Source organism: Salminus brasiliensis, chromosome 19 (genome assembly GCF_030463535.1).
Source record: "Salminus brasiliensis chromosome 19, fSalBra1.hap2, whole genome shotgun sequence".
In the NCBI taxonomy this organism is placed as follows: domain Eukaryota; kingdom Metazoa; phylum Chordata; class Actinopteri; order Characiformes; family Bryconidae; genus Salminus; species Salminus brasiliensis.
This window is the reverse complement of record NC_132896.1, coordinates 1,904,040-1,922,806: the sequence shown is the minus strand read 5'-3', so window position 1 is coordinate 1,922,806 and position 18,767 is coordinate 1,904,040. Positions and strand designations below refer to the sequence as shown.

At 42.0% G+C, this 18,767-nt stretch overlaps 1 protein-coding gene across 5 annotated transcripts in view; it reads left to right on the top strand.

Annotated features, from left to right (window-relative positions):
• ntrk3a (neurotrophic tyrosine kinase, receptor, type 3a) overlaps positions 1–18,767 on the top strand; it is a 290,365-nt gene that overhangs the window by 122,227 nt on the left and 149,371 nt on the right. For all 5 annotated transcript variants that reach the window (XM_072663005.1, XM_072663007.1, XM_072663006.1 and 2 more), the window contains exons 5-7: positions 14,461–14,615; positions 16,240–16,382; positions 16,571–16,712. In XM_072663005.1, coding sequence (XP_072519106.1) covers positions 14,461–14,615; positions 16,240–16,382; positions 16,571–16,712 — 440 coding nt within the window. The remainder of the gene's footprint in view (positions 1–14,460; positions 14,616–16,239; positions 16,383–16,570; positions 16,713–18,767) is intronic.

The following is an 18,767-nucleotide window of genomic DNA, read 5'->3' as shown; positions in this document are numbered from 1 at the left end:
GGATCACACCACTTAAAGCACTTTGAAAGTGTCACTATGAGGCTTTACACTGCGAGGAAAATCTGAGCTTAGACTTTTGAGGCTTTTTCTTTTTTATAAAATCAATCAAAGCAGTAATTAGGAAAAAAATAATCAAGAAAATATTTCTATAGAGCTTTTTACTACTGGAGTTGCCACAAAGCAGCTTTACACTGCTCCACAGCTCAATGCTGGGGGGCTTCATACCCCTCTAGCCCACGCCTGGCATTAGGCAGCAGCATTGTGCCAATAGCTTCCAGTGGCAGTACTTCTTCTCTACAGGGACTAGACAAGCTGTGTCAGCAATGGGTGCAACCTAAAGTAAGTGAATGCATTTAATAGAAGGGGTGTCCACAAACATTTGGACACATATTGCATTTGAAACGTTCCTTTGCGATTCTGGCCCATGTTGATCTGATTGCATTGCACAATTCCTGCAGCCTCAGCTTTCTGTCCTTGGCTGACAGGAGTGGAACCTGACGTTCTTCTGCTGTTGTAGCTCATCCTCCTCACGGTTGGAGGTGTTGTGGATACTGAGATGCTTTTCTGCTAATCATGGTTATACACATAGTGGTTATCTGAGTTACTGTAGCCTTTCTGGCAGCTCCAACTAGACTGGCTGCTCTGTGTTGACTGCAATACGCAATGTTACCGTGCGCAGAAGTGACTCTCACTGTTTTCCTCATTTCTGAGGAATAATAGAGACTGGTCTGCTGATCAACAGGTCAAGAAATACTCAAATCAGACCATCTGAGGCCATGAGATCATATTTACCCCTGTTCTGATGGTTGATGAGATTATTACCTGAAGCTGCTGGACTATATCTGCATGATACTCCAACTGCAAATATGCTTTTCCTCTTATTTAAATATCATTATATCATATTATAATAATATTGTTTTTAGTTATAATTGTTCAGTTTTTCTGCTTTATATTTTAACATTAAGTCTAATATTTACACTCTTCAGAGATACTGACCACTTTTCAGAGTAGCCTAAAGTGTAAGAGTGTTCAGGTGTGTGTGTGAGTGCAGTGCTCGGATTGGTAGGATTGGATCTGTCTGTATAAAGACAAGTAGGATTTGTTGAGCCACGGCTGAGTTAGAACTAATTACAGTGCAGGTGGAGCTAATTAACGGAATGGAGCCAAAAGCAGTGATTCAAACCACTGATCCACCATTTACCAGAGACAGCGCCTGTGTGTGTGTGGAGTGTGTGTGTGTAGGAAAGTGTGTGTGCATTGGCTGGAGTTTTATTGTGAGTGATCTTGTCGTTGTAAGTATAGCACCTATTTCCGTAAAAGGCATCAACATCAGACTCAAAGCCCCTGTTAGACCTTTAGACAATAAAATCATACTCGCCCTGACAAAGCAATAATATCAGACTCCTATACCCTTAAAAAGCAATCATAAAATAATACATAACGTAAAATAATAAGACCCTATGCCATTATATATATATATATATATACAATCTGACTAAATGCATTATAAAGCAATATTTCAAGTAATACAATCAGATCTTATGCTTAATAAGGCAATTAAATTAGACCCTGAGCCCTTATAAGGCAATATAATCAGACCTTATGCCCTACTAAGATAATGGAATCGGACTATATGCCTTTGGAAGGCAGTTGAACCAGACTGTATGCCCCAATAAGGCAGGAGAATCAGACTCTATACCCATATAAGGCAGTAGAATCAGGATGGATGCGCCTAATAAGGCAGTAGAATCAGACTGTATGGCCCAATAAGGCAGTGGAATCAGATTGAATGACCCAATAAGGCAGTGAAATCAGACTGAATGCACTTTAAAAGCAAGTAGAATCAGACTGTATGCCCCAATAAGGCAGTAGAATCAGACTGTATGCCCCAATAAGGCAGTAGAATCAGACTGTATTCCCCAATAAGGCAGTAGAATCAGACTGTATTCCCCAATAAGGCCGTAGAATCAGACTGTATGCCCCAATAAGGCAGTAGAATCAGACTGTATGCGCCTAATAAAGCAGTATAATCAGACTGTATGCCCCAATAAGGCAGTAGAATCAGACTGTATGTGCCTAATAAAGCAGTATAATCAGACTGTATGCCCCAATGAGGCAGTAGAATCAGACTGTATGCGCCTAATAAAGCAGTATAATCAGACTGTATGCCCCAATGAGGCAGTAGATTTGGACTATAAGCCATTTTACGACAGTAGAATCAGAATTGTAAAGCAACAGAGTGGAATCAGACTTTACGCCCTTACTCATTAACCAGATCTGAGGTATTTGAAGTGGGCTGTCTGTGCTGACTGAGGTGTGCAGTATTGTATGTTATTAGTGTGTGAGGCAGGCGGGCGGAGCTGCAAGGTCGTAACGGTGGCACTCTGGTTTGAAGTTCAGTAAAGAGAACATGTCTTTGACTCATAAAGCTCAGTAATGAGAATCATGGGTGAAACCGTGTTGTCTGAGCGTTGCACAGCTGTATTACTCCACTGTTCCCAATAAGATCAAAGTATCAAAGTGCTAGCCTGATGTAATCACTCAGACGGGCGCTGGCGTAAAGAACACGACTGAGGCGTCACAAAAGGCGCACGCTTTCCCTGTATCGATCATTATTCCCTATTTTCTCCTCAGACTTGTTGTCCGCATTATTCCGTCGATGGGCAGAAGCATTTATTTTCTTTCTTCTGCTGTCGACACGGTAAGAGGCCCCATCGCTTACCATTTGCCTCATGCATTTTATATAAAGATGTTGGCCAGGGACTGACAGGGGGCATATATTCCTATGAAATATGGATTTTTGAAAGAAAACTGAGCCCATAGAGTGTGTGCCTGTGTTGTGGGGATGGAGAGAATGGGTTAGCTAAGGATTTCAAAGGGTACAGTTGTCCCCTATCTCTACCGGCTATGGGGTTGTCCATGGAGTTCACGTTACATTTTGTTTAGAGGCTCAAAGCAGATGTACTGAGAGTACTGACTGACTTCTAGAACCACAGTAGAGCCTCTGCCTCAGTGGAGTCCATCCTGCATCTCTCGGCACAGTGTGTTTGACTGTTCTTCTCTGTTTGGATCTTCTCTTCTGGTGGAAACGAAGACCCTGGATCTCCCTGAGTGAGAGGAATGAGCTTCAGTAAAGCTGGTTAGGAGCTGAACCAACAACAACACCATCTACTCAAACCCAGAAAAGAGAATCAGGAGATGCATTTGATTGACAAAAGTATTCGGACACCTGCTTATTCATTGTTTCTTTTGAGAGTTGATCCTGCTTTTGTTGGAGTAACCGTCTCTACTGTCCAGGGAAGAAGACTTTTAACTAGATTTGATTGCATTCAGCAATTCAGGTTAGGATGATCAAAACCTCCTCCTCATCCCCAACTTAGTCACAACAATCAAGTGGTGGATGGAGCACCCCCATCAGTTCTTCCACTGCTCCACAGCTTAATGCTGGGGTGGCTTTATTTATACCCCCTCTAGCCCACCCCTGGCATTATTAGGCAGCATGGTGCCAATTGGTTCATCTGGGTTTATCTGCTCCAGAGAGTCCTATTCTATTGGCAGTTCTTCTCTACAGGGACTAGAGAAGCTGTATGTGTGCATTTGCACATCTGTGTCAGCAATGGGTGCAGCTTAAAGTAGCCGAATGCATTCATTAGAAGGGATGTCCACAAACTTTTGGACATTAAGTGTATCTACGCAAAGATTTTAAAGTAGCTTCTGCACTCATCGTACTGTCTGATCACACTGGGCCTTTCCTGAGCTCTGCTGCAACACCCTCTCCCTCTCTCTCTTGCTCTATCTCTCTCTCTCTTTCTGCCTGACAGGCCACTGCTGCACCTCCTGCTCCTGTCTGATACATATCAACACGTGTCGTTTAAAGTGCTGGTCACTGACGATTCTCTTTTTTCTTGCTGGATGCCCAAACTGACTGCAGACAGCTTCATACTGAGGATGTCGGGGGAAAAAAGATTACAGCTGGTGTCCTTTAAAACTGCAAAATCAGACTGAATTTAATATTATATTCAATATTAAAAGACTTGGCACATCCATAAAGTGATCACATCACAGCCTATATCATTATAAGGCAATGAAATCAGACTCTATGCTTTCATAAGGGAATATATTCAGACCTATTCCCATCATACTGCAGTAAATTCACACTCGCTGTCATTTTCCAGCAATTAAATTAGACTATATGCATGTATAAACCAACGGAATCAGACTATATACCCCTCATAAAGCAATGGATTGAGATTATTTAAGCTAATATAATCAGACAGCACACCGTCAGTCATGGAATTAGACTGTCTTCCTTGAATAAGCAATAGAATTAGACCATATGATTTTATTCTATTACCATTATAAGACATAAAATCAGACTCAGCAACATTATCAGACTTTATGCCTCTACTGAAGCAATGTAATCTGACTCTACATCCTTACAAGGCATGCAGTTAGACTCTACACACATATTGTAGAGTCATAAGACATAGAATCAGACTTTACGTCAGCAGTGGATTCAGTAGAATCAGACCCTTTCATCTTATCCACCAACAAAGCCAGTCAGCCTCCTCACAAATGAATGGATTCAGATTCTATAAAGCAATAATCAGACTGCACACCCTCATAGGGCAAAAGTGGTGGAGGTCATGTACTTACAAGACATGACTCTATCCCTCTCATATAGCAACACATGTTGATTATATTACCATTATAAGGCATGAGTGCGACTCAGACTTTATGCCCCCAATAAAGCAATGGAATCTGACTCTGCATCCTTATAAAGAATGCAATTAGCCAATATGCCATAGACTCTATGGTTCTCAGACTTAAGGCCATAGATTCAGACTTTATGACTCTCATTAAGCAGTGGATTCTGACTCTGTGCCTTTATAAGCAAACTAAATCTGACTCTATGCCCCTATAAAGCGAACAAATCAGACACCTGGTTATAGACATTATAGCAGGTTATAGTTACAGTAGGTTATTACCAGCTACAGCAGGTTATAGTTATATTAGGTTATAGGCATTATAGCAGGTAATAGTTACAGTATGTTATAGGCATTGTAGCAGGTTATAGTTACAGTAGGTTATAGGCATTATAGCAGGTTATAGTTACAGTATGTTATAGGCATTATAGCAGGTTATAGTTACAGTAGGTTATAGGCATTATAGCAGGTTATAGTTACAGTAGGTTATTACCAGCTTCAGCAGGTCATAGTTGCAGTAGGTTATAGACACATAGAGTAGGTTATAGGCATTATAGGAGGTTAAAGTTACAGTATGTTATTACCAGTTACAGTAGGTTATAGTTACAGTAGGTTAGAGACATTATAGCAGGTTATAGTTACATTAGCTTATTACCAGTTACAGCATGTTATAGTTACAGTAGGTTATTACCAGTTACAGTAGGTTATAGTTGCAGTAGGTTATAGACAGTTAGAGCAGATTATAGACATTATAGGAGGTTATAGTTACAGTAGGTTATTACCAGTTTCAGCAGGTTATAGTTGCAGTAGGTTACAGACAGTTATAGGCATTATAGGAGGTTATAGGCAGTTACAACAGTGAATTCTGACTCTGTGCCTTTATAAGCAAACAGAATCAGACTCTATGCCCCTATTAAGCAAACAAATCAGACACCTGTATACTCCTAAGACAATATTATAGATTGTTCTTTGGCTATAAAGGTTATAAAATCTAAATCCTTTCCATATAAGACAGCAGTGTCAGTCTAGAGCATCAGACTCTGTGCCTTTATAGAATGGCAGATAATATGCATCTTTTAACATGAAAGAATCAGACTCTATGCTTTTCTATTGCAATAAAATCAGACTCTCTGCCCTTATATAACAAAAGGGGCTGACTCATTTCCAGATAAGGCACTCCTGTGACCTCATACAGGACAGACTTAAACCCCATGCCATAATAATTCGTTGGGAAAAGAGTGCAATCAGACTCCACTTCTTATTAAACAATAGAATCAATAAAAAAGAAATTGTATCGTGTTTTAGAGAAACTTTAGCAGATTCAGAAAGTAATAAAACAAGTCTCTTATGCTGAATAAGGTAAAGTGAAGATGTGAGGTCTGTGAATTCTTCCTGTTCGGAGCATTTTTCATGTAATTCGCGCTGGTTGTGGCAGACACAACGCTGAACACCTAAAGAGATGGCAATTGCGAAGCACAGCTGACAATAATGAAGCATGCTAGGGGAGTCTCCCTCATTGGTACCTGAGCTGCTCTCTGCGTTCTTTGGCTTCATTTGTCTCTATAAGCGTCTGCTTGTCTGAGTATTTATTCTTTGCTGTGAGAGTAATGTGATTTGTAGCTGGTGAGTTAAGGGATTTCAGTAAACATTTTACTTATTTCTGTTCCCTCCCTGTTAGAGCTGACTATCACCAGTTACAGCAGATTATAGGCAATTACGACAGGTTACAGCTAGTGACAGCAGGGTATTACCAGTTACAGCAGGTTATTGTTACAGTAGGTTATAGACATTATAGCAGGTTATAGTTACATTAGGTTATTACCAGTTACAGCATGTTATAGTTACAGTCGGTTATAGACAGACAGAGCAGATTATAGACATTATAGGAGGTTATAGTTACACTAGGGTATAGACATTATAGCAGGTTATAGTTACAGTAGGGTATAGGCATTATAGCAGGTTATAGTTACAGTAGGTTATAGATATTATAGCAGGTTATAGTTATAGTAGGTTATAGACATTATAGCAGGTTATAGTTACAGTAGGTTATTACCAGTTACAGCATGTTATAGTTACAGTAGGTTATAGACAGACAGAGCAGATTATAGACATTATAGGAGGTTATAGTTACAGTAGGGTATAGGCATTATAGCAGGTTATAGTTACAGTAGGGTATAGGCATTATAGCAGGTTATAGTTATAGTAGGTTATAGGCATTATAGCAGATTATAGTTACAGTAGGGTATAGGCATTATAGCAGGTTATAGTTATAGTAGGTTATAGGCATTATAGCAGGTAATAGTTACAGTATGTTATAGGCATTATAGCAGGTTATAGTTACAGTAGGTTGTAGGCATTATAGCAGGTTATAGTTACAGTAGGGTATAGGCATTATAGCAGGTAATAGTTACAGTAGGTTATAGACATTATAGCAGGTTATAGTTACAGTAGGGTATAGGCATTATAGCAGGTTATAGTTACAGTAGGTTATTACCAGTTTCAGCAGGTTATAGTTATAGTAGGTTATAGACAGTTACAGTAGGTTATAGGCATTATAGCAGGTTATAGTTACAGTAGGTTATTACCAGTTTCAGCAGGTTAAAGTTGCAGCAGGTTATAGACATTACAGGACGTTATATGTGGTTACAATAGGTTGTACAACATTTACAAAAGGTAAAAGGAGGTAAAGGTGTGAGTATCTATCACTGTACAGTGGAATTTTAGGTAATGAACACACACACACACACACACACACACACACACGCTAGTGAACAAGGGGCAGTGAGCACACACACACACACACACACACACAGAGGGGTGGGCAGCCAACTCCAGCACCCGGGGAGCAGAGAGAGTGATGGGCCTTGCTCACGGGCCCAGCAGTGGCAGCTTGCCGAGCCCGGGTTCTAACAATCATCAAGAGCCCGGAGCTCAAACCGCTGAGCCACCACTGCTCCTACAGCAGTTTACAGACAGTAATTCTAGGTTATCACCAGTTACAGCATGTTATAACCAGTTATAGCAGGCAGTTACAGCAGAGAGTATCTGTGTGTGTGTGTGTGTGTGTGTGTGTGTGTTTGTGTGTGGATCATTTGATTCTGATGGACTGAAATATGTAATTACAGTGTGATTAAACGAGGCCTTCTCGTGTAAGATCAGACCAACGATGTGAGAACGCTGTTAGCATGATCCTGAGCGTAGCAGGGAGGTAATGAGGACACACTGCCATGATGTCCTCCACATGGGGTTTATGCACTCCACAAGGAACTGGGGGCTTATACACACACACACACACACACACACCACAGTACACATTCTACATTGCTGTATCAGCATTTACACACTGTACACACACACATACTGATACAACAATAGATTGTGATCTATACTGGGGTTTAGGTCTGATGCTCTTTACAGTGAGCTTATGCTTTCTGTGCACACACACACACACACACACACACATTTTTATATGCACACAAGTGTTCTATATAGGAGTGTGTAGCTAATGTCCTACATATGGGGTATTCTCCCTTCTTGAGTAATGAGGTCATTCCTTTCACCTTTGCTTATCCCTCTCTCTCTCTCTTTCTCTCTCTCTCTCTTCCACACACACACACACCCACACACACGCCAACAGCTCTACACTTAGTATTAGGGAATGGACTCTCTCTTCAATAATGCAGTGTTCTTCTTACACTGTGGCTGAGAGAGAAATGCAGTGTTTACATGTGGCAGGTCATTCCCAGTATGACCAGTTATCACTGCTTTATAGCCAGTTATAGCAGGTTCTCATAAGTACGTGCTCCTGTATATTCATTTTGTAATAGATCTACCCCCTAACTTCAAAAAAGGCAGGACACAGTTGACAGTTTCTCGCTTTTTGCAAAGCATCATGGCATCATGTTATTATTATTTTTATTTATAAGCATGCATCTGCAGCAATATTGGTGGCAGCAGTGTATGTACAGTAGGGTATGCTAAATGGACTGTGCATTTAAAGAATTAAACATATGGATGGTTGCAGGGTTAAGGTACCACTGCTATTAGCAGTTAGCTGTATTGGCTAGCCTGTCTTAACTGTCATTACACTGGGATTATGTTTCTCCCAAGCTGCTGGACTGCTCCCTGGACTGTGTGTGTCTCAGCAGCGAGAAGCCCATTAGCCCAGCGCAGGGCAGGGATTTCGCTAACTACAGTCGTCCTCATTTGCCCATATGTAGCCTATAGCTGACATTTAGCCAGCTTGTCTTGGGAGGCTCTTCCGGGAAGGGCCTGTACGCTGGCACGGCCTGCTGATTAATAATGTGCATATGCCTCAAAGACTGCTAATATAAAAGGACTATTTAGAAAGAATTAGAAGACATGGACACTACATGTCCAAATGTTTGTGGACATTCCTCCTAATAACATTCGCGTTGCACCCATTACCCCTGTGTGGGATAGTAGAGGGTATGAAGCCCCCCAACATCGAGGAGCTGTGGAGCAGCGGAAGAGCTGTGTTCTCTGGAATGATGGATGAGTTGTGGAGTTGGGGATGATGATGATGAGGTGGGGTGGTGATCATCCTCATCATCCAAAATCCTGACAGGAAAGCTTTTGATTTCAGAGGAAGCAATGAATGAACAGGTGTCCCAGTACTTTTGTCCACGGAGTGTACCAGTCCAGTCACGTCCAGCTTGGAGTTTAGCTTCGTTTGAGCTTCTGTGCTCATAGAAATTCAGGTTTCTTATGCAGTAACTGCAGACTTCATACCCACTCTCCTTTCTGTCCACTTGCTAATGCTAATGCAGCTGCTTGAGAGAAACAGAAGCACATGTTTAATGCATGGCTAACAAGTTATCTGGCCGGTCCCCCTGCTAGGCAGTCCCGCGTGCTTTCTATCTCGCGACGTCCTCCTCCTTGACCTTCCAGGATGCTAATTTGATGTTTTATTCATGTTTTTGCTGAGATGATGAAATAGTTAAGCTGTCTGGCTGTAAATTAGCTCTTCGGTTCAGCTCCGGTGTAGAGGTGGACGCCGCTTGTTTATGAGACATGCATTCCTCAGGATTCCCCAAAAGTTTGGGGACGTCTAGACTAATCATGAAAACACTACTGATTAAATATCCGAGCTAAAGCTATCCTGATCCTTGTGTTTTTGGCCCTGCACGTCCAAATGTTTGTGGACACGCCTTCTAATGAATACATACTTCTTGTTTAGTCTTCGTAGAAAAGTACTGCCAATAGGACTCGAATAGGACTCAACATGAACATATTGGCACCATGCTGCCTAATGCCAGGCGAGGGCTAAATGAGCATTGAGCTATGCAGCAGTGGAAGAGCTGTGTTCTCTGGAATGATGGTGGTGGAGCTCCATCCAGTACTTTTGGGATGAATTGGAGTTGGATAATGAGGTGGGGTGGTGATCATCATCATCCAACATACCAACCTCACTAACGTTCTTGTTGTTGAATGCAATCAAATCCTCACAGCAATGGTCCTCCTCCAAAATCTAGTAGGACGCCTACTTCCCCAGACATTAGAGACAGTTACTCCAACAGAAGCAGGATCAGATTTTGTAATACCCTCGATTTCAGAAGAAACAATAAAAGAGCAGGTGTCCTGATACTTTAGTCCACACATAGCGTACGCCAGAATACGCTAAATATGCTTACGTTTTAGAAGTGTGGCATTATTGTAGGTCTCAGATGGGCTGGGATTTTCAGCTAAATGGTCTCTAGAGTTCCTCAGAGCGGTGAAATAAAGAGAAGATAAGATGAGAGAGGGTCAGCAGAGAATGGTCAGACTGGCTGGAGCTGACAGAAAGGCTACAGTAGCTCAGATAACCGCTCTGTATAACTGTGGAGAGCCGAAAAGCATCTCAGACTGAACAACGCCTCCAACCATGAGGAGGATCGGCTATGACAGAAGCCGAAGACCACGTCAGGTTCCACTTCTGTCAGCCAAGAACAGAAAGCTGAGGCTGCAGTTGGCACTGTGGGGTTCTATGTATGTTTAAAACCAGGACCTCAGCCAAAGAGCTCTTGAAGGGCCTGGTCTTTAAGGACGTTGGGCAGATATTGTGTTCTGTCGAGAAGCATCGTCAGGTCATTATTTGGGCAAGAAGACAGCTGAAGCTAAAAATACCCAGAGTCTTGCTTATCAGCGCAGTGCGAAGTTTCGGAGGAAGGCATGGTGTCTCCAAGTCTCCATCTTTGTTGTTTTCCTTCTTCTTCACTCCAAATGTGCCGATCGCACCGTGAGGCCGCATTTGTGTAAAGATAACGCCTCGTCGGTTATCTTTCCGCCGTATCTCGTAATTGACAGAGGTGATCTGGGCTGTTGCACGGAGAAACACGCAGCGGTTTAGCGCTCTAGATTAGCTTGCTCCTGCAGGCTGCGCACCAGGTGAGAGATTTCATGGAGGTTGAAAAAAAATCTGTGATCTTAAAGCAGAGGAAGAGCCCTCCCCTTCCCCAGAGATCACCCCCCCTGAACCTTCCCACTGCGATCTGCCTCAGCATGTTCCCCGAGCCCTGCGGTGCTCCCGCCTGCTGGAAGCCCTTTCAGAGCCACCGAACGCAAAGCAGAACAAAGACGATTACGCCCGTCCCTGCGTCGTCTCAGAGGAGCAGGGCAGATAAAATGATAAAGCCAATTATTGAATAACACAGCAAATGAGGGGTGTGTTGGGCTGGCATGGACAGGCGGGCAGTAATTCTGCCGTTTGAAATGGTATAATTGTGCAGAACGCATAAACGACGCTGGCTGGAGAACAAAGACGAGCGCGGAATCCCCTCCGTCCTCTAGGCCTTTATCAGGGGTCGGTTTCTGACCTTTGTGCTGCTGCTGCTGTTGTGGGGTTATTGTTGAGCGGTGGAGGCGTTCACATTACTACACTCATGGAGCACTATGTGTCCAAAAGTTTATGGACACCCCTACGAATGAATGCTTTGTATATATATACAAATTTATATTATATTATATTTATTATATATATTTATATTTGAGTATATTTGTATATCATATACTGTATATATATACAGTATATATATATATATATATATATATATATATAGAGAGAGAGAGAGAGAGAGAGTATACCTCTCTAGTGACCTATAAACTCATGCTAAGGCCATGCTATATATATATATATATATATATATATATATATATATATATATATAGCATTTTAAAAAAGAGGGACACTGGGGACACACACAGGTATCCACCGTAGTTAGAATGTGTGGCTGGGGGGGGGGGAGGGGGGTTCAGTAGGCTTGACTTTTAGGCTATTAAGGCTATCTATTGGTTTTGCTAAATGATTAAGTGTGTGTGTATATTAATGTACATTAGCATACTGTAGCTGCATGGTTTGAGAGGTATTTCTGCCCTCACACACACACACACACACACACACACACACTGCCACGGTCCTACAACTTAGGCCTACTGACACCCTCCAGCCACCACATCCTAACTGCAGTTCAATCAGGTGTGTCCAGACTTTTGACTGTTACTGTATGTAACTGTCACAATTAATAATTAATTATACACATAATACACAGTTACTGAGGACAGGCAGTTGTTGGAGTAGATCTCTGATGGTTTAGGAGAAGGGAGGATGTTCATTTAACTGAGCAGAAGACTCTGGCATACACACACACACACACACACACACACACGCACACACACAGGAAAAGGTGTCGGAAGGGCAGGTTTGCTGTGTTAGTGGGAGGGAGGTGTGAGTGTGTGTGTGGGTTTGACCTCACGCCTTTCCGTCTGTCCAGAGAAACAGTGATGATCATGAGCCCATATGTTCAACTAATCATCAAACCGCCCATAGCAGTGCCCATACACACAATACACTCACTACACACACAGTACACACACACTACACACACACTACACACACACTGGCATCTTCTCGCCGTGAGTGCAGAAATGCAGCAGGTGCTAAAACACCAGAATCACTTTTAATGGATTAGAAGAGCATTCAGTAAAGTGCACACGCAATTATTTTTTTCCCGAGGCTATTATTTGGGTTACTTCTCGGCGAGTGAAAAAAAAAAAAAAGATGCTGATTCCTGATTACAGCTTTTTTTTAGTTGACTCAACTTTTAACATTTTTAACTCACATTCCTTTCGCATTATATCCAAATGTTTGTAGATACTCCTTCTAATGGAAGCCTATAGACACCAAGCCTAATGTCAGGCATGGGCTAGAGCAGTGTTTACAGTGTGCCCTGCACCCACAACTCTGTGAGGGCTTGGTAATGAGCTGATGAGTTGAATCAGTAGGGTTGGAAAACACTAAAATGTGCAGGGCAGGGTTGAGAAGCACTGGGCTAGAGGGGTATTATAAAGCCACCCAGCATTGAGGAGATGTGGAGCAGTGGAAGAACTGTGTTCTCTACTTTTGAGATGAGTTGGGATGAGTTGGGGATGATGAGGTGGGGTAGTGGTGATCATCATCATCCAACATCCTGACCTCACTAACGCTCTTATTGCTGAATGCCATCAAATCCTCACAGCAATGCTCCTTCAACATCTGGTAGCAAGCCTTCTCTCTTTTATTACCCTTGATTTCAGAAGAAACAATTGAGCTTAATAAATGAACAGGTGTCCCAATACTTGTGTCCATTTAGTGTATCATGATGAACGGACCAATAGAAATGCTCCAAAATGAGTCAAATTCTTGTACATACTTTACTTCCAGTAAGTAAATATTTTGGATATCCAAGGTTTTTGAGTGAAAGCACCGTTATGTTCCACTGCTGTGAAAATCTAGACCAGATCATTTCTCAAAACATCAGAATCGGATCTTTCGGGTCAGTGATTTGTGCTCCTACAGAGTCCATACTGACCAGCGCTGTGAGCTGCATATTTTGCTTATTTAAAAAAATAATAATTGTTTTGACCAAAGCAGATGCCAGACACTAGTGGTGAATTTGGCACCAAAACTATCTGGACGGAGAGGGCCAGGAAGGGGCTAATGCCCAAAACTGCACAGCCAAATGTCCACACACACAGACTGCCACAGATGGAGCAACTCCAGCTCTCTCTCTCTCTCTCTCTCTCTCTCTCTCTCTCTCTCTCTCTCTCTCTCGCACTCTCTCTTGCTCGCCCTCCCTCTCCCCCCGGTGGGGTTTGGGATGCTGTTTTGCTGTGGGCGATGGCTGTGTGTGTCCAGAGCACCTCCATGGCTCTAAACGCATCTGAGACACTGTTATTACACATACATCAGCCATAACATTAAAACCACCTGCCTAATATAGTGTGGGTACTCTTGTTCCACCAAAACAGCTCTGACCCATTAAGGCATTGAATCCACAAGACCTCTGAATGCATCCAGTGGGACGTCAGTAGCAGATCCTTTAAGTCCTGTAAGTTGGGAGGTGGGACCTCCATCAGTGAGGTGCCTTGAGTGCTCATGACCCTGTCGTCGGTTCACCGGTTGTCCTATTTCCTTGGTGTACTTTTAGTAGGTGCTGACCACTGCATACCGAGAGGAACACCCCACATGACCTGCTTGCTGATGTTTTGGAGATGTTCTGATGACCCAGTCGTCTATCTAGATGTGGCTCAGCTTCTTACGCTTGTCCATTTTTCCTGCTTCAGCACCTTCATCACCTTCACAGGAGCCACTGGACCCAGATCATCATCAGTGTTATTGACTTCACCTGAGGTTTTAATGTTATGGCTGATGATATGGGTGTATATAACCCAAATGTCTATGTGTCTCTAAGCGCTGTATTCTCCTGTATTTTGGCAGGAGGCTGGAGGGGGTCGTGTTTAACTGCAGCTGCGATATCCGCTGGATCCAGCTGTGGCAGCAGAGGGGCGAGGCTGGGCTCCATAACCAGCAGCTGTTCTGCAACAACGGCTTCAGCAAAATCCCTCTGCAGCTCATGAACATCTCGCAATGCGGTATTTTTATGATTCTACTGTTAATTATTATCATTTATAGATAGTCTCATGAATTAACCTTCTTTTCAATTGAGAATTCCCATTAAAATGCTGTGTAGTGTCACGGTTTGGAGGAGCTTGGAGGCTGAGGTGGACATACATACTAAAACAAGCCAGGCTAGAAGACTCCTCAAACTGTGAACATAGTATCTAAATACTAAAACTAACAAACCAACAGAAGAAACAGATTAAGCAAAAATAACAAGTATAATAATAAGTATTAAGACTAACCAACCAACCAAACACACCGAGCCAACAAACCCTATATGGCCATGGAAACATATGTATGCTAACATGCTAACATGCTAACAAGACCAGACAAGGGAAGGTTGGAAGAAAGGGGTATTTATACACAGGGACAACAAGGAACACCTGGGATAAACAAGGGGGCGTGGCTAGTGAGGAAGAATGGAGGAAACACTGGCGAATAGGCGGGGCTAGGACTGACAAACAAGCCAGGCGTGACCTGTAGTCCCGGACTAGATAAGATAAGATACTTTTATTGTCATTACACAGTGTACAACAAAACTGAGAAGCAATCCACCAGTTCTTACACTAAATAAATCAAAAAATTGAGAGTACAAAATTATGCACATATAAACAAAAAGCTCTATACATATGAACTCTACAAAAATTATTTAAAAATAAGAATAAATGTATAAGAATAAGACAAAAATTTTATGATGGTAAATGCTAGTGAGGTAGCAGTGAGGTATTGCACATGCCTGGAGAGATTATATTGCACAAAATGTAATTATCCAAAAACAGTGCTGCAGTCATGATAATTAATATACAAATTAAGTGAGTCCAGTGTTTAATTGCCAGTGAGTGGAAGCACAAGGTAGGGGTTTCTAATAAAGTGGCCAGTGAGTGGAAGTGCAGGGTAGGCGTTTCTAATAAAGTGGCCAGTGAGTGGAAGCACAAGGTAGGCGTTTCTAATAAAGTGGCCAGTGAGTAGAGGCACAAGGTAGGGGTTTCTAATAAAGTGGCCAATGAGTGGAAGCGCAGGGTAGGCGTTTCTAATAAAGTGGCCAGTGAGTGGAAGCGCAGGGTAGGCGTTTCTAATAAAGTGGCCAGTGAGTGGAAGCACAAGGTAGGCGTTTCTAATAAAGTGGCCAGTGAGTGGAGGCACAAGGTAGGGGTTTCTAATAAAGTGGCCACTGTGTGCACACCTAAATCTGACCACATATTTGCATACACCATGCATAAGTATTTGGACACAATATTTGTTATTTTGCCTTTATACACCACCATAGTAGGTAAATTAAATAAAGCAGATGAGATGTGTGGATGCTTAGATTTAAGTATTTGGACAAACAAACATAATTATATTTTACCTTACTTACCTTACTTTACCATAAGATTACCTGTTAGTCCAGGCTGAGATGGACCTGAAGCGTTTTCCAGATTTTTTAATTAATAAATTAATTAATGTATTCATTTGCAGCTTATTATGTATACTTATATTAATTATGTAGCATTTCATTTGTGATTATTTATTTATTTATTTATTTATTTATTTATTTACTGTCACATTACAGTAACATTCAGTAAAGCAAAAAGTTCATTAAATCCGTTCCTGCAGATTTACCCGAGATCAACGTGACCCATGGCAATTTGACCGTTACGGAGGGGGACAGGGTCACCATCATCTGCAATGGCTCAGGAGTGCCCATGCCGGACGTGGACTGGAAAGTGTCTGCACTTCACTCCATCAACACCCACCAGGTACACCAGGTTTCTAATAAAGTGGCCAGTGAGTGGAGGCACAAGGTAGGGGTTTCTAATAAAGTGGCCAGGGAGTGGAAGCACAAGGTAGGCGTTTCTAATAAAGTGGCCAGTGAGTGGAAGCACAGGGTAGGGGTTTCTAATAAAGTGGCCACTGTGTGCATAATTGTACTACTCTTTTTTTCTAGGCTATTCAACATCCTCCCAATGTCCACTCTGTCAACCTCACTCTGTTCAACATCAGTCGAGACGACAATTTCTTCGTGCTGACCTGCATCGCGGAGAATGTCGTGGGAATGACTAATGCATCTGTCCAGCTGTCTGTTCAGTGTAAGTGATGTTTGGTTTGCTTATGTTGCAATTATGCACTGAGGAGGCGGAGCTACAGTCTCTCATCAGGGTGAATATTAATAACGCTCTAAATGTAGCTATTGTGATACACACTGAGGAGGCGGAGCTACAGTCTCTCATCAGGGTGAATATTAATAACGCTCTAAATGTAGGTATTGTGATATACACTGAGGAGGTGGAGCTACAGTCTCTCATTAGGGTGAATATTAATAACGCTCTAAATGTAGGTATTGTGATATACACTGAGGAGGCGGAGCTACAGTCTCTCATTAGGGTGAATATTAATAACGCTCTAAATGTAGGTATTGTGATATACACTGAGGAGGTGGAGCTACAGTCTCTCATTAGGGTGAATATTAATAACGCTCTAAATGTAGGTATTGTGATATACACGGAGGAGGCGGAGCTACAGTCTCTCATTAGGGTGAATATTAACGCTCTAAATGTAGGTATTGTGATATACACTGAGGAGGTGGAGCTACAGTCTCTCATTAGGGTGAATATTAATAACGCTCTAAATGTAGGTATTGTGATATACACTGAGGAGGCGGAGCTACAGTCTCTCATTAGGGTGAATATTAATAACGCTCTAAATGTAGGTATTGTGATATACACTGAGGAGGCGGAGCTACAGTCTCTCATTAGGGTGAATATTAATAACGCTCTAAATGTAGGTATTGTGATATACACTGAGGAGGAGGAGCTACAGTCTCTCATTAGGGTGAATATTAATAATGCTCTAAATGTAGGTATTGTGATATACACTGAGGAGGAGGAGCTACAGTCTCTCATTAGGGTGAATATTAATAACGCTCTAAATGTAGGTATTGTGATATACACTGAGGAGGCGGAGCTACAGTCTCTCATTAGGGTGAATATTAATAACGCTCTAAATGTAGGTATTGTGATATACACTGAGGAGGCGGAGCTACAGTCTCTCATTAGGGTGAATATTAATAATGCTCTAAATGTAGGTATTGTGATATACACTGAGGAGGAGGAGCTACAGTCTCTCATTAGGGTGAATATTAATAACGCTCTAAATGTAGGTATTGTGATATACACTGAGGAGGCGGAGCTACAATCTCTCATTAGGGTGAATATTAATAACGCTCTAAATGTAGGTATTGTGATATACACTGAGGAGGCGGAGCTACAGTCTCTCATTAGGGTGAATATTAATAACGCTTTAAATGTAGCTATTGTGATACACACTGAGGAGGCGGAGCTACAGTCTCTCATTAGGGTGAATATTAATAACGCTCTAAATGTAGGTATTGTGATACACACTGAGGAGGCGGAGCTACAGTCTCTCATTAGGGTGAATATTAATAAAGCTCTAAATGTAGGTATTGTGATATACACTGAGGAGGCGGAGCTACAGTCTCTCATCAGGGTGAATATTAATAACGCTCTAAATGTAGGTATTGTGATATACACTGAGGAGGCGGAGCTACAGTCTCTCATCAGGGTGAATATTAATAACGCTCTAAATGTAGCTATTGTGATACACAATGAGGAGGCGGAGCTACAGTCTCTCATTAGGGTGAATATTAATAACGCTCTAAATGTAGGTATTGTGATATACACTGAGGAGGCGGAGCTACAGTCTCTCATTAGGGTGAATATTAATAACGCTCTAAATGTAGGTATTGTGATATACACTGAGGAGGCGGAGCTACAGTCTCTCATTAGGGTGAATATTAATAAGGCTCTAAATGTAGGTATTGTGATATACACTGAGGAGGCGGAGCTACAGTCTCTCATTAGGGTGAATATTAATAACGCTCTAAATGTAGGTGTTGTGATATACACTGAGGAGGCGGAGCTACAGTCTCTCATTAGGGTGAATATTAATAACGCTCTAAATGTAGGTATTGTGATATACACTGAGGAGGCGGAGCTACAGTCTCTCATTAGGGTGAATATTAATAACGCTCTAAATGTAGGTATTGTGATACACACTGAGGAGGCGGAGCTACAGTCTCTCATTAGGGTGAATATTAATAACACTCTAAATGTAGGTATTGTGAT